General features: G+C 50.7%; 1 protein-coding gene across 1 annotated transcript in view; it reads left to right on the plus strand.

The window, feature by feature from the left end:
* The first annotated feature begins 277 nt into the window (after window positions 1–277).
* The window catches only part of LOC121556241 (protein kinase C epsilon type-like), a 179,248-nt gene continuing 165,210 nt past the window's right edge, over window positions 278–14,315 (plus strand). Inside the window, exon 1 of the mRNA XM_041870138.2 lies at window positions 278–1,334. Within this exon, the coding sequence (XP_041726072.2) occupies window positions 987–1,334 (348 nt within the window). The 5' untranslated portion in view covers window positions 278–986. The remainder of the gene's footprint in view (window positions 1,335–14,315) is intronic.

Below are 14,315 nucleotides of genomic sequence, written 5' to 3' on the forward strand. Positions count from 1 at the left end.
GTGGATAGGCCTATCACACACAGCAATGAGCCTCCCCGATATGTTTCCGAAAAGACAATGATGTAATGAGTAGGCCTACTCCAGCACATCATATCCCTGTATCTATCACTTGAGCCCTTGGGATGCGCCTCTGTCCTGACAGCCTGGTAGGTTCGCCTACACTGACTGTTGCGTTGTACTCCCCCATCTGGCATAGACAAGACGCAGCGCGCCTCAGAGAAAGAAACTGACGTGTTTTGCGCATTTCCTGCACCAGCGTTTAGACGGTCGGGGGAAGAAGAGGTAGGTCTGCAGGAAACTAAGAACAGCAACGGCGAGAAAACAGCCTGGGAGTATAAGGAGCTAACAGAAACCAAGAAAACCACAACAGAGTCGACCTGAAACTATACACTGCTTGAGCAATTCACAAGTCGCGTAGCCCGTTTGGGAAACATCCCAAATTCACGGCGAGGAGGCAGCAGTCTCTTCCAACCGTGGAATATGAGTGTTTCCAGAGCCTAGTGGAGTTGCCGAGGATAGATAGCTTTGATAGATTTTGATCTGTCGTGTTGCGGTTTGGGTAGGCTGTTGTCATTCCAACTGCTGAATGGTCGTATTTTTTCTTCATATAAGCTTCGCAAGACGTTTATTTATTATATTCAAAAGAAAGGCTTTGTCTGGTTAAACCCCAAATGTGGATTATCATTGTGAAAACCAAGACTGCCAGAGAGCAAAAACGAGACGATTTACTCTCACTAGACTGTTACAGAAGGACTGATTTGCATCCGATAGGTAGGCTATGTGTGTAATAGAGTGAGACTGGACAGCATTTTCCCGTTACATTCAAGTCTCAACCCATTCAAACCGTGGTCTTCATTTGAGGATTCAAACGCTACATAAAACTAGGCTAAATTATTTATGACCTGTTGAAGTGTCTGGGTTAAAGGACTATATTGTAAACAACCACTCTTGTTCCAAGTCCTATTGAGGAGGATTACATCACCGCCATGGTGGTTTTCAATGGGTTATTGAAGATCAAGATTTGTGAGGCGTTGGACTTGAAACCGACAGCTTGGTCTCTCAGGCATGCGGTTGGCCCAAAGACCCAGACTTTTCTCTTAGACACATACATTGCACTAAACGTGGATGACTCGCGTGTGGGCCAAACCTCCACCAAACAGAAAACCAACAGCCCTGCGTGGAACGACGAGTTCGTTACGGAGGTGCATGACGGAAGGAAAATCGAACTGTCGGTGTTTCACGACGCGCCAATTGGATATGACGATTTCGTGGCCAACTGCATCATACAGTTCGAAGATATATTGCAGAATGGCAGTAAGCACTACGAGGAATGGGTATGCTTTGACCCCTTATTATTTGGTGCGCCTTTTACCAATTTGTTTTAATCTCACTCTCAGCACCCTGATGCCTTTACGATTAGACTAAATTATACAAAGTCTCCATTATTATTTAGCAAAACAGTCTAGGCATTGAATTAATGTTCCTTTATCATTAACATCACCATCACAAAAGCCCCTTTCTGGCATCCAGCCACCATTAGTTTCCTGGCACTCTAGGTCACCTGTATCATGCCAGGATCTGACAGATCTATGCGCAGATAACCCCGTTGCGTAGGAACGGTGGAGCGGAAGGTGCTTACAAGCTTGTCATAAATATTCCTATCAGCTGTGATGTAGGCAGCCTGCATTTGGAGAAAAGCAACATGTTTCCATGTCAAAAGCAAGTGTGCTTTCAATTCCGATGTGGGATGGGAAGGCCAGGCAGGTAAGCCTATAAGGCTGCGTTTACACAGGCAGCCCAATTCTGATTCCCCCATTGCTAGCTAATTTGTCCTGGGATATAAACATTGGGTTGTTATTTTACCTGAAATGCACAAGTTCCTCTACTCCAACAATTAATCCACAGATAAAAGTGTAAACGGAGTTTGTTTCTAGTAATGGATTCTTCTTCTTCTTTTGACTTTATATGGTGGTTGGCATCCAACTTTAAGGTGCATTACCACCACCAACTGGACTGGAGTGTGGACCTCAGTTCATCTTTCAAATCAAATCAAATCAAATCAAATTTTATTGGTCACATGCGCCGAATACAACAGGTGCAGACATTACAGTGAAATGCTTACTTACAGCCCTTAACCAACAGTGCATTTATTTTTAACAAAAAAAGTAAAAAACAACAACAAAAAAAGTGTTGAGAAAAAAAAGAGCAGAAGTAAAATAAAGTGACAGTAGGGAGGCTATATATACAGGGGGGTACCGTTGCAGAGTCAATGTGCGGGGCACCCGCTAGTTGAGGTAGTTGAGGTAATATGTACATGTGGGTAGAGTTAAAGTGACTATGCATAAACAATTAACAGAGTAGCAGCAGCGTAAAAAGGATGGGGTGGGGGGGCAGTGCAAATAGTCCGGGTAGCCATGATTAGCTGTTCAGGAGTCTTATGGCTTGGGGGTAGAAGCTTTTGAGAAGTCTTTTGGACCTAGACTTGGCACTCCGGTACCGCTTGCCGTGCGGTAGCAGAGAGAACAGTCTATGACTAGGGTGGCTGGAGTCTTTGGCAATTTTGAGGGCCTTCCTCTGACACCGCCTGGTATAGAGGTCCTGGATGGCAGGAAGCTTGGCCCCAGTGATGTACTGGGCCGTACGCACTACCCTCTGTAGTGCCTTGCGGTCGGAGGCCAAGCAGTTGCCATACCAGGCGGTTATGCAACCAGTCAGGATGCTCTCGATGGTGCAGCTGTATAATTTTTTGAGGATCTGAGGACCCATGCCAAATCTTTTCAGTCTCCTGAGGGGGAGGGAGATGGGAGAGGCTTGTAAAGCGTCACAAATAGAACCAAGTTCTATTTTAGCGCCTGGCTACACAGACGCTCGTTGACACGCGCGAGCAGTGTGGGTCCAATGAATGAATAACATGTATGTGTACATTTATTTCGCCAGCGGTGTGGTCAGAATGTCAGTCTCACTGAGGCCATATTTAGACTTGACAGATCATGCAGCTTTTGTATTCTGATAATGGAGTTCTGATCATGGAATTCCGAACATGTAATACCTCTACATTTACATTTAAATGTGTCCACCGTGTCCACATTGTGTCCGTTACCGCACTATATTCAAACGCCAGTATGCATTCTACAAATGGTGGACTAGGCAAAATATGATAATAACACAACAACTGATGGCAGTAGCTAACTACTGTAGCTAACTTGCCAGCTAACCTCTGTAGCTAGCCAGCAAGCTAGCAAGCAACGCTAAAGGGATTTCAAACGGGTTAGGATAACTCTTGTTTTTCTAAATATTAGCTAGCTGACTAGCATTTATGAGGCCAGCAAACACGTTCCTCACACGCTAGAAACGTCTTTCCTCCGACTTTATAATGAGAAGGTGCCTCTCGGTCCCAAAACACACGTTGTCTGGAGACTTGTGGAAGGGTGCTGATGACGTCACCCACTGTATGCACTTTCGGTAGGCAAATTGCATCCAGACTGAGGAGAAATCCGCACACAATGCATCCCTGACCACCTCCTGATGTAGTCAGCCAGATCTGAACACAATCAGACCACAAAGCGACTTTTGTACATCTAGACCCGTCTTTTCAATGTGATCTTCGTATTCAGATAGCAGAAGTCGCATGTAAGTGGCAAGTGTAGACAAGACTTGAGAGAGCCTGTGACAACTTGCAATTGATTTGTCATTTGCATATGTCTTGGAAACCATGATGCCCTTGAGATGGAATGCTAATAGGGACAAAAGTCCACATACAGAGAAGTCTTTCACAGCCTTCCAGATAAATAGTGGAATCATGAGGTTGCCTTAGGGCCATATGCTCTCTTTTATAAGACAGGCAGCTGCAGACTCATTTGAGAAGACATACAGCACATGATTACCCCTAATGAAGGGTAATGAACATGTGGGGCCGACAGACAGTTTTTCTAAATCTTCAATCGTCCACCAAATTAGATGATCAATTCTATGTCCAACACATCTACAATAAACACTGACATGTTGTTTGGATTATGATGAGACAGATTAATATAATAGTTCGATTTAAACGTTTACATGCTTTATTCCCTAATAATCCTGTTTACATGGACACATCTGAAATCAGGCTACCTGATCGGACTTTAATAAATGCAGAAAATCCCCAATCAAAAAAACGTTCTACCACAGCGACCAATGACCATGTTATTTTTGTGATGCCTATTTGATTCTGAGTTCGGACATATAAAGTTGGTATGTGAAAACATTTTCTAAGATGCATACTTTCAGTTTTTCTGAACTCACTTTACTCGTGCAAGAGAAGGAAGCTCGCGCTGCTCGTGCTAGCACATGCGCAGATCAAATACACTGCTGTAACTCTGATTAAGGCATTTACGCAACCTAATCATTTAGGGCTCATCTGTTTTAATCGGCCAATGCTTACTTCGATTATGACCTTATGCCGATTAAGATAAGCAGAGTAAGGTGTTTACATGACTAATGCCATACTCAGCCTACCATACCATAATCAGTTTAAATTGAATTATTAGTGTGCGTGTAAACATACTCTGTATGAAGAAGGCTATAGAGATTTTACTGTTGAATACCAGTCATGAAAACAAAAGGCCCACCCCCTTCAACATAGGCACACCTTTCTCAATATTTACACTACAGTAGAGTGGGTGAGGTACCCTGAGGGGAAGTAGGCCAGGTTTTGTGGACACCTACATATCCTTACAGGTTCTGGCCCCAAGGACATCCAAATATCAGCATCTTTCCTGACTACCTCACTTTACATACACGACCCAACATAAAATAAACATTATAAATCCACTAAAACATAGTTCATAAATATATCATTACAGTATGAGATTGAACTGTATGCTTTCCGGTGCCCAGATGACCACATCCAGAACTCCAGAGCTGTTCATATTAGGCCTTGATAACAATGCTGATTATACAATCATAGACGGGAACAAAAGCTTAAAATAATCAAATAATCTAGATACTCCTCATCACTGATAATCAGATGGATAACATGGACATATTATAATAAAGGGTATATTCACAATAATACTGGGACTATTCATTGTCTTGTAAGCAATTATGTTCATCAGTATGCCACCAAAATGTAGGCTATTATAACACTTTCCCTGTGAGGGATGTCAGCTTCCTGCCTCCTGTTTGTCTCCGGGCCTCTAGAGGTCATCTGTGTTCCCCTCTGCCTTAGTTCTTCCTCGTGTGTGTCAGCTTCCTGCCTCCTGTTTGTCTCCGGGCCTCTAGAGGTCATCTGTGTTCCCCTCTGCCTTAGTTCTTCCTCATGTGTCCTAATTAGCTTGATCCAGGTCACCTGTGCCTTGTTTCCCCTTGTGTATTTTAGCTGTGTGTTTTCCCCTTGTTTCTCACTTGGTTATTGCGTCCTGACTATGTGTCTCCTGCTTTGTCCCACCGTGTCTGTCCTAGTAAGTTGTTCAAAGTTATCTTTAGTTTGTTTTTCTCCCTCGTGGAGTTGTTTTGTTTTGCCTCCTGTTTTGGAACATTAAATCTACTTGCCTGGAGTATTGCCTTGGGTGTTTCATTTGGGTCCTACAACACCTCCTCTGTGGCTAAGGGGTAGTACCCCCAGCTCTCCACATCTGAGACCGGAGTTTCTAGCCCGGCTTGTGACAGAATAACCAAGTCAATCATGGACCCAGAAACACTCAGTTCCCCGGACCTGTTGGCGGTGATCACTCGACATGAGGCTTCTTTCCAGCGCCATGAAGCCGTTCTCAGCCGACAAGAGGAGCTGATGGCTAGTCATTCTCAACTCCTGGCCGAAATGATGAGTTCCCTCCGCCAGCTCTTTGAACGCCTCCCTGGTCCTCTCCCTTCCCCCAGGTCACCCCCCAGTGACGACAGGTCGTCTCGGTTGGCGGAGCCCCGACTACCACCTCCCAAGCTCTTTTCTGGGGATCCAAGCTCTTGCCAGGGTTTCCTCACCCAATGCTCCCTCACCTTCGAGCTCCAACCCTCAAGTTTTCCCACAGACCGTTCCAAGATTGCCTACATCATTACCCTTCTTTCAGACAAGGCGCTCGCCTGGGCTTCTGCGGTGTGGCAGTCCCAGGAGGCCTGTTGTGACTCCCACGCTGCATTTGTAGAAGAGTTCAAGCGGGTGTTCGATCATCCTGTCAGTGGGCGGGAGGCTTCCAAGCGCCTACTGTCTCTCCGTCAGGGGCCCCGAAGCACGGCAGATTTTGCCATTGATTTCCGGACCATAGCAGCAAGGAGCGGATGGAATGATGAAGCGCTGAGGGTCTGCTTTCAGGGAGGGTTATCTGAGCCCCTTCAAGATGAGTTAGCCACCCGAGAACCAGCTGGTGATCTCGAGTCCCTCATAGCCTTGGCCATCCGCCTGGACAATCGTCTAAGAGAGCGGAGAACGGCTCGCCGTCAGGTGTCTCATTCCCAAGTTCCTCTGAGCAGCTCTGTTTCTCCTGTTTGGACTCCGTCATTCAGAGCTTCCCGGCTCCTGAACTGCTCCAGGATTTCCCGGAGAGCATGCAGTTAGGCCGTTCCAGGCTTTCTCCCAACGAAAGGGAACGTCGCATGAGGGAACGTCGGTGCCTCTACTGCGGGGTTGCCGGCCACTTCCGCTCCACTTGCCCCGAGCTTGGAAACGCCTGTCCCCGCCCCAGCTACAGGAGGGCTGTGATGGGGGAGAGTTAGAGCGCCTCCTACTAACGCTGTCCTGGCTATTCCAGCCACTCTGTCCTGGGGGGCCACCAGCATCGGGTCCAGGCTATGATCGATTCCGGTGCCGCAGGTGATTTCCTGGATGTAACCTTGGCTAAGGAACTTAAGATCCCTACCCAACTACTTCCTCAACCCCAGGCAGTTACAGCCTTAGATGGCAGACCTCTGGAACCAGGAAAGGTTACCGAGGCGACTCAGTCCCTGCGACTTACCATCTCTCAACACCAGCAGGAGGAGACCTTCTATCTCATTGACTCTCCCGAGTATCCTATTATCCTGGGTTACCCTTGGCTATGCAGACATAATCCCCAGATCGACTGGCCTACGGGCACCATTCTAAGCTGGGGTCCCGCCTGCCAACTCACCTGCATGCTTCAGAGTTCCTCAGCCCCTAGTACCCAGTTTCAAGAGTCGGTTGACGTCTCCCGAGTCCCCAGTGTTTACCATCGGTTCAAGGCAGTGTTCAGCAAGGCCCGGGCTACTTCCTTACCGCCTCATCGCACGTATGACTGTGCCATTGATCTACTCCCTGGGTGCTGCCCTCCTAGAGGTCGGATCTTTTCCTTGTCCTCCCCCGAGCACGCAGCTATGGACACCTACATTAAGGAGTCCTTGGCAGCCGGCCTCATCTATGCCTCTACTTCCCCGGCTGGGGCGGGCTTCTTTTTGTTGAAAAGAAAGACGGGGTCTTAGGCCTTGTATTGATTACCGGGACTCAACAAGATCACGGTTCGGAATCGATACCCCCTTCCTCTCATGGCCACTGCTTTTGAGCTGCTTCAAGGGGCTTCCATTTTTACTAAGCTGGATCTCCGCAATGCTTACCATCTCGTGCGGATCCGGCAAGGAGACGAATGGAAGACGGCGTTTCAACACGCCCACGGGGCACTATGAATATCGGGTGATGCCGTTCGGGCTCACCAATGCCCCCGCAGTATTCCAAGCCCTGATTAATGATGTTCTCCGGGATATGCTTAATCTGTTCGTCTTCGTGTACCTGGACGATATCCTCATCTTCTCGAGGTCACTGAAGGAGCATGAGGGGCATGTTAGCAGGGTTCTCCAGAGGCTCCTTGACAATCACCTCTACGTTAAGCCTGAGAAGTGTGAATTTCATGTTTCTCAGACTCAGTTTCTCGGGTTTATTGTCACTCCCGGGCACCTAGAGATGGATCCCAAGAAGGTCAAGGCGGTCCACGATTGGCCCACACCTGCCACGGTCAAGGAGGTTCAACGGTTCATTGGCTTTTCTAACTTCTATCGGAAGTTCATTAAGAATTTCAGCTCGGTGGTAGCCCCCTTGACGACGCTTACCAAGGGAGGAGGGACCAAGATTCACTGGGGTCCGGAAGCAGCAGGGGCCTTCGAGGATCTCAAGCGCCGCTTCACGTCTGCTCCGATTCTGGTGACCCCTGACCCAGAGAGACCTTTCGTGGTGGAGGTGGACGCCTCAGAGGTGGGGGTGGGAGCCGTCCTGTCACAGAGGGGTGCGGATGGGAGATTACACCCTTGTGCGTTCATGTCTCGCCGCCTGTCTGAGGCCGAGCGCAACTACCACGTGGGGGATCTAGAGTTGCTTGCGGTAAAACTGGCATTGGAAGAGTGGCGCCATTGGCTTGAGGGGGCTCAGCACCCTTTCCAGGTTCTCACAGACCACAAGAACCTGGAATATCTCCAACAGGCTAAGCGGATGAACCCTCGGCAAGCACGATGGCCCCTTTTCTTTAATCGATTCCAGTTCCTCCTGACTTACCGACCTGGCACCAAGAACGCTAAGCCGGATGCTCTGTCTCGAGTCTATTCTCCCGAGTTACAAGAGAAGCCCTTGGCATCGATTATTCCGAGGTCTAGGATCGTCGCACCTCTTCAGTGGGAACTAGAAAGAGGGGTACGAGAAGCTCTTGTCCAGGAGCCCGATCCAGGCGGTGGTCCTGCCGGTCGCCTGTACGTTCCTCTCTCTGTTCGGGGCCGCGTCTTGCAGTGGGGTCATGAGTCGCCCTTGACATGCCATCCAGGCAGTGCTCGCACACTGGAGTTCCTCCGACGGCGGTTTTGGTGGCCGTCCATCAAGAAGGACGTGCAGGTCTATGTTGAGGCCTGCCCTGTGTGCAACCAGGGAAAGTCGACACGCCAGCGACCCCCAGGGACTGCTCCATCCCTTACCTGTTCCTCGAAGGCCATGGTCACACCTTTCTCTGGACTTTGTTACGGGACTTCCTCTATCCCAGGGCAACACCGTCATCCTAGTGGTGGTAGACCGGTTCTCTAAGGCTGCCCGGTTTATTCCCCTGCCCAAGCTGCCCTCGGCTAAGGAGACTGCTGAGCTCCTCATGAACCATGTCTTCCGGATATTTGGTATTCCCCTGGACGTGGTCTCTGACCGAGGTCCCCCAATTCTCGTCCCGGTTTTGGGGGGCCTTCTGCAGGCTTGTTGGGGCCACAGCCAGCCTATCGTCGGGGTTCCATCCAGAGTCTAATGGCCAAACGGAACGGATTAATCAGGATCTGGAGACCACCCTGCGGTGTATGGCGGCCAGTAATCCCACGTCTTGGGCCACCTATATCATTTGGGCTGAATATGCCCACAACACCCTCCAGTCCTCAGCCACCGGATTGTCCCCCTTCGAATGCCAGTTCGGTTACAACCCTCCATTGTTTCCAGAGGAGGAGGCGCAAGTTGGTGTTCCCTCGGCCCAGCGCTTTGTCCAACGCTGTAGGCGGACCTGGAAGAAGGCCAGGCGTGCCCTCCTTCGGACCTCCCAGAGATACCAAAGTCAGGCTAATCGCCACCGCCGGACGGCCCTAGTTTCCGAGCTGGTCAGAGAGTTTGGTTGGCCACTAAGAACCTGCCCCTCCGGGTCGAATCCAGGAAGCTTTCCCAGAGATACATCGGGCCTTTCCGCATTGCTAGAAAGGTTAACCCTGTGTCGTATCGTTTGGTTCTCCCTCGCTCCCTTAGAGTTAACCCCACTTTCCATGTTTCACTCCTTAAACCTGTCTTGTCTTCTCCCTTTGCCCCCCACGCAGACTCCCGCCACCTCCCAGGATCATTGACGGCCAGCCAGCCTACACAGTCCGCCGGATACTGGACTCCCGGAGGGTCCAGAACTCTCTGCAGTATCTGGTGGACTGGGAGGGCTACGGGCCGGGAGGAGCGCTCCTGGGTTCCAGCCAGGGACATCCTGGACCCAGGTTTGATCCGAGATTTTCGCACCCTGGGGCCAGGGTGTTCTGGAAGGAACGTCAGGAGTCGTTCCTAGAGGAGGGGGTCCTGTCAGCTTCCTGCCTCCTGTTTGTCTCCGGGCCTCTAGAGGTCATCTGTGTTCCCCTCTGCCTTAGTTCTTCCTCGTGTGTGTCAGCTTCCTGCCTCCTGTTTGTCTCCGGGCCTCTAGAGGTCATCTGTGTTCCCCCTCTGCCTTAGTTCTTCCTCATGTGTCCTAATTAGCTTGATCCAGGTCACCTGTGCCTTGTTTCCCCTTGTGTATTTTAGCTGTGTGTTTTCCCCTTGTTTCTCACTTGGTTATTGCGTCCTGACTATGTGTCTCCTGCTTTGTCCCACCGTGTCTGTCCTAGTAAGTTGTTCAAAGTTATCTTTAGTTTGTTTTTCTCCCCTCGTGGAGTTGTTTTGTTTTGCCTCCTGTTTTGGAACATTAAATCTACTTGCCTGGAGTATTGCCTTGGGTGTTTCATTTGGGTCCTACAACACCTCCTCTGTGGCTAAGGGGTAGTACCCCCAGCTCTCCACATCTGAGACCGGAGTTTCTAGCCCGGCTTGTGACAAGGGAGGAACATTTTCATAAATACTGGGTGGCTTTGTTCTTCTTGTGAGTACTATTTCCTTTCATGGTGAACCACTGGCGCTGAACTAGAACGACAAAACAACAACAAAACGGACAGGGCAGCTGTTCTCCTGGCCTTGGAGTTTCAGGTGGATAGGTGTGTTCTGTTCTCCTGGCCTCAGAGTGGCAGGTGGATAGGTGTGTTCTGTTCTCCTGGCCTCGGAGTGGCAGGAGGATAGGTGTGTTCTGTTCTCCTGGCCTCGGAGTGGCAGGAGGATAGGTGTGTTCTGTTCTCCTGGCCTCGGAGTGGCAGGAGGATAGGTGTGTTCTGTTCTCCTGGCCTCGGAGTGGCAGGAGGATAGGTGTGTTCTGTTCTCCTGGCCTCGGAGTGGCAGGTGGATAGGTGTGTTCTGTTCTCCTGGCCTCGGAGTGGCAGGTGGATAGGTGTGTTCTGTTCTCCTGGCCTCGGAGTGGCAGGAGGATAGGTGTGTTCTGTTCTCCTGGCCTCGGAGTGGCAGGTGGATAGGTGTGTTCTGTTCTCCTGGCCTCGGAGTGGCAGGTGGATAGGTGTGTTCTGTTCTCCTGGTCTCGGAGTGGCAGGTGGATAGGTGTGTTCTGTTCTCCTGGCCTCGGCATGCAGGTGGATAGGTGTGTTCTGTTCTCCTGGCCTCGGCATGCAGGTGGATAGGTGTGTTCTGTTCTCCTGGCCTCGGCATGCAGGTGGATAGGTGTGTTCTGTTCTCCTGGCCTCGGCATGCAGGTGGATAGGTGTGTTCTGTTCTCCTGGCCTCGGCATGCAGGCGGATAGGTGTGTTCTGTTCTCTTGGCCTCGGCATGCAGGTGGATAGGTGTGTTCTGTTCTCCTGGCCTCAGAGTGGCAGGTGGATAGGTGTGTTCTGTTCTCCTGGCCTCGGAGTGGCAGGAGGATAGGTGTGTTCTGTTCTCCTGGCCTCGGAGTGGCAGGAGGATAGGTGTGTTCTGTTCTCCTGGCCTCGGAGTGGCAGGAGGATAGGTGTGTTCTGTTCTCCTGGCCTCGGAGTGGCAGGAGGATAGGTGTGTTCTGTTCTCCTGGCCTCGGAGTGGCAGGTGGATAGGTGTGTTCTGTTCTCCTGGCCTCGGAGTGGCAGGTGGATAGGTGTGTTCTGTTCTCCTGGCCTCGGAGTGGCAGGAGGATAGGTGTGTTCTGTTCTCCTGGCCTCGGAGTGGCAGGTGGATAGGTGTGTTCTGTTCTCCTGGCCTCGGAGTGGCAGGTGGATAGGTGTGTTCTGTTCTCCTGGTCTCGGAGTGGCAGGTGGATAGGTGTGTTCTGTTCTCCTGGCCTCAGAGTTTCAGGTGGATAGGTGTGTTCTGTTCTCCTGGCCTCGGCATGCAGGTGGATAGGTGTGTTCTGTTCTCCTGGCCTCGGCATGCAGGTGGATAGGTGTGTTCTGTTCTCCTGGCCTCGGCATGCAGGTGGATAGGTGTGTTCTGTTCTCCTGGCCTCGGCATGCAGGTGGATAGGTGTGTTCTGTTCTCCTGGCCTCGGCATGCAGGTGGATAGGTGTGTTCTGTTCTCTTGGCCTCGGCATGCAGGTGGATAGGTGTGTTCTGTTCTCCTGGCCTCGGCATGCAGGTGGATAGGTGTGTTCTGTTCTCCTGGCCTCGGCATGCAGGTGGATAGGTGTGCTCTGTTCTCCTGGCCTCGGCATGCAGGTGGATAGGTGTGTTCTGTTCTCTTGGCCTCGGCATGCAGGTGGATAGGTGTGTTCTGTTCTCTTGGCCTCGGCATGCAGGTGGATAGGTGTGTTCTGTTCTCCTGGCCTCGGCATGCAGGTGGATAGGTGTGTTCTGTTCTCCTGGCCTCGGCATGCAGGTGGATAGGTGTGCTCTGTTCTCCTGGCCTCGGCATGCAGGTGGATAGGTGTGTTCTGTTCTCTTGGCCTCGGCATGCAGGTGGATAGGTGTGTTCTGTTCTATTGGCCTCGGCATGCAGGTGGACAGGTGTGTTCTGTTCTCCTGGCCTCGGCATGCAGGTGGATAGGTGTGTTCTGTTCTCCTGGCCTCGGCATGCAGGTGGATAGGTGTGTTCTGTTCTCCTGGCCTCGGAGTGGCAGGAGGATAGGTGTGTTCTGTTCTCCTGGCCTCGGAGTGGCAGGAGGATAGGTGTGTTCTGTTCTCCTGGCCTCGGAGTGGCAGGAGGATAGGTGTGTTCTGTTCTCCTGGCCTCGGAGTGGCAGGAGGATAGGTGTGTTCTGTTCTCCTGGCCTCGGAGTGGCAGGTGGATAGGTGTGTTCTGTTCTCCTGGCCTCGGAGTGGCAGGTGGATAGGTGTGTTCTGTTCTCCTGGCCTCGGAGTGGCAGGAGGATAGGTGTGTTCTGTTCTCCTGGCCTCGGAGTGGCAGGTGGATAGGTGTGTTCTGTTCTCCTGGTCTCGGAGTGGCAGGTGGATAGGTGTGTTCTGTTCTCCTGGCCTCAGAGTTTCAGGTGGATAGGTGTGTTCTGTTCTCCTGGCCTCGGCATGCAGGTGGATAGGTGTGTTCTGTTCTCCTGGCCTCGGCATGCAGGTGGATAGGTGTGTTCTGTTCTCCTGGCCTCGGCATGCAGGTGGATAGGTGTGTTCTGTTCTCCTGGCCTCGGCATGCAGGTGGATAGGTGTGTTCTGTTCTCTTGGCCTCGGCATGCAGGTGGATAGGTGTGTTCTGTTCTCCTGGCCGCGGCATGCAGGTGGATAGGTGTGTTCTGTTCTCCTGGCCTCGGCATGCAGGTGGATAGGTGTGCTCTGTTCTCCTGGCCTCGGCATGCAGGTGGATAGGTGTGTTCTGTTCTCTTGGCCTCGGCATGCAGGTGGATAGGTGTGTTCTGTTCTCTTGGCCTCGGCATGCAGGTGGATAGGTGTGTTCTGTTCTCCTGGCCTCGGCATGCAGGTGGATAGGTGTGCTCTGTGCTCTACTGACAGACAGCCTCCACATACAGTACAGGCTGAAGAGGAGTCTGTTGTCTTTGTTGTCCAGTTTATTTGTCATATGCACAGGATACACATGGTACACAGTACAATTAAATGCTGACTTACAGGTTCACTCTCGACAGTGTGTCTGAGGCAGGCGGGAGCTTGGATTATTGATTAGACTCTATCAGGTCCATTGTGGGGTGGAGGAGAAGGTATACATCTCGTTGACAGACCGGGGAAGCTCAGGGTAATAGGGGTTCTGTCTGCGTTTGCCTTGTCGGGCTGGGAATGTTCTGTGCTGACGTTGTTGGATCAGGCTCTGTCATCGGCTTCCATGTCATGGCTGAGGAACGTCTGCTTGGCTCATAGGGCTACGGCCGCTCTGTTCTCGGCTGGCTGGACTGAGCTGAAGGAGTCCTGTCCTTAGCTCACCCTCCCTCTCATTATCACTCCTAAGTAGTTTGGAGATCACCTCCCTGGGAGCACAATGTCAGTTTAGGGGTGTTGGTAAGTGCTAAGCATTATGTATGGTTTCTAGATGGAGAGACTATTGTCCTGCTCTGACCTAAACAGCCTTGCTCTCTGTGTCCTTTTTTTTCCATCTCTCTTTGCTCCTTGTGTATGTGCAGCTCCCCCACTTGCTTTCACATTTAACACTCCTTTAACCTTCTACTTTTTCATTCTCCATGTCTCCATGAGCTTTATTAGCATCAAGAGACAAGCCACTCAACTCCCTCTATGATGGGTGTGGCCTCTGGGAGACAGATGTTCTCGTAGGTGGGCCCCATGATTAATGTCCAAAAAGCAAGGCCTGTTTACTTTTTCTGTTTTTTTTAAATTAATTTTTTCAGGGGGTAGATCAGCTTTAATATTGCAGATAGATTGTAGCTTCCATCA

The sequence above is a fragment of the Coregonus clupeaformis genome, unplaced genomic scaffold (assembly GCF_020615455.1).
Source record: "Coregonus clupeaformis isolate EN_2021a unplaced genomic scaffold, ASM2061545v1 scaf0056, whole genome shotgun sequence".
In the NCBI taxonomy this organism is placed as follows: domain Eukaryota; kingdom Metazoa; phylum Chordata; class Actinopteri; order Salmoniformes; family Salmonidae; genus Coregonus; species Coregonus clupeaformis.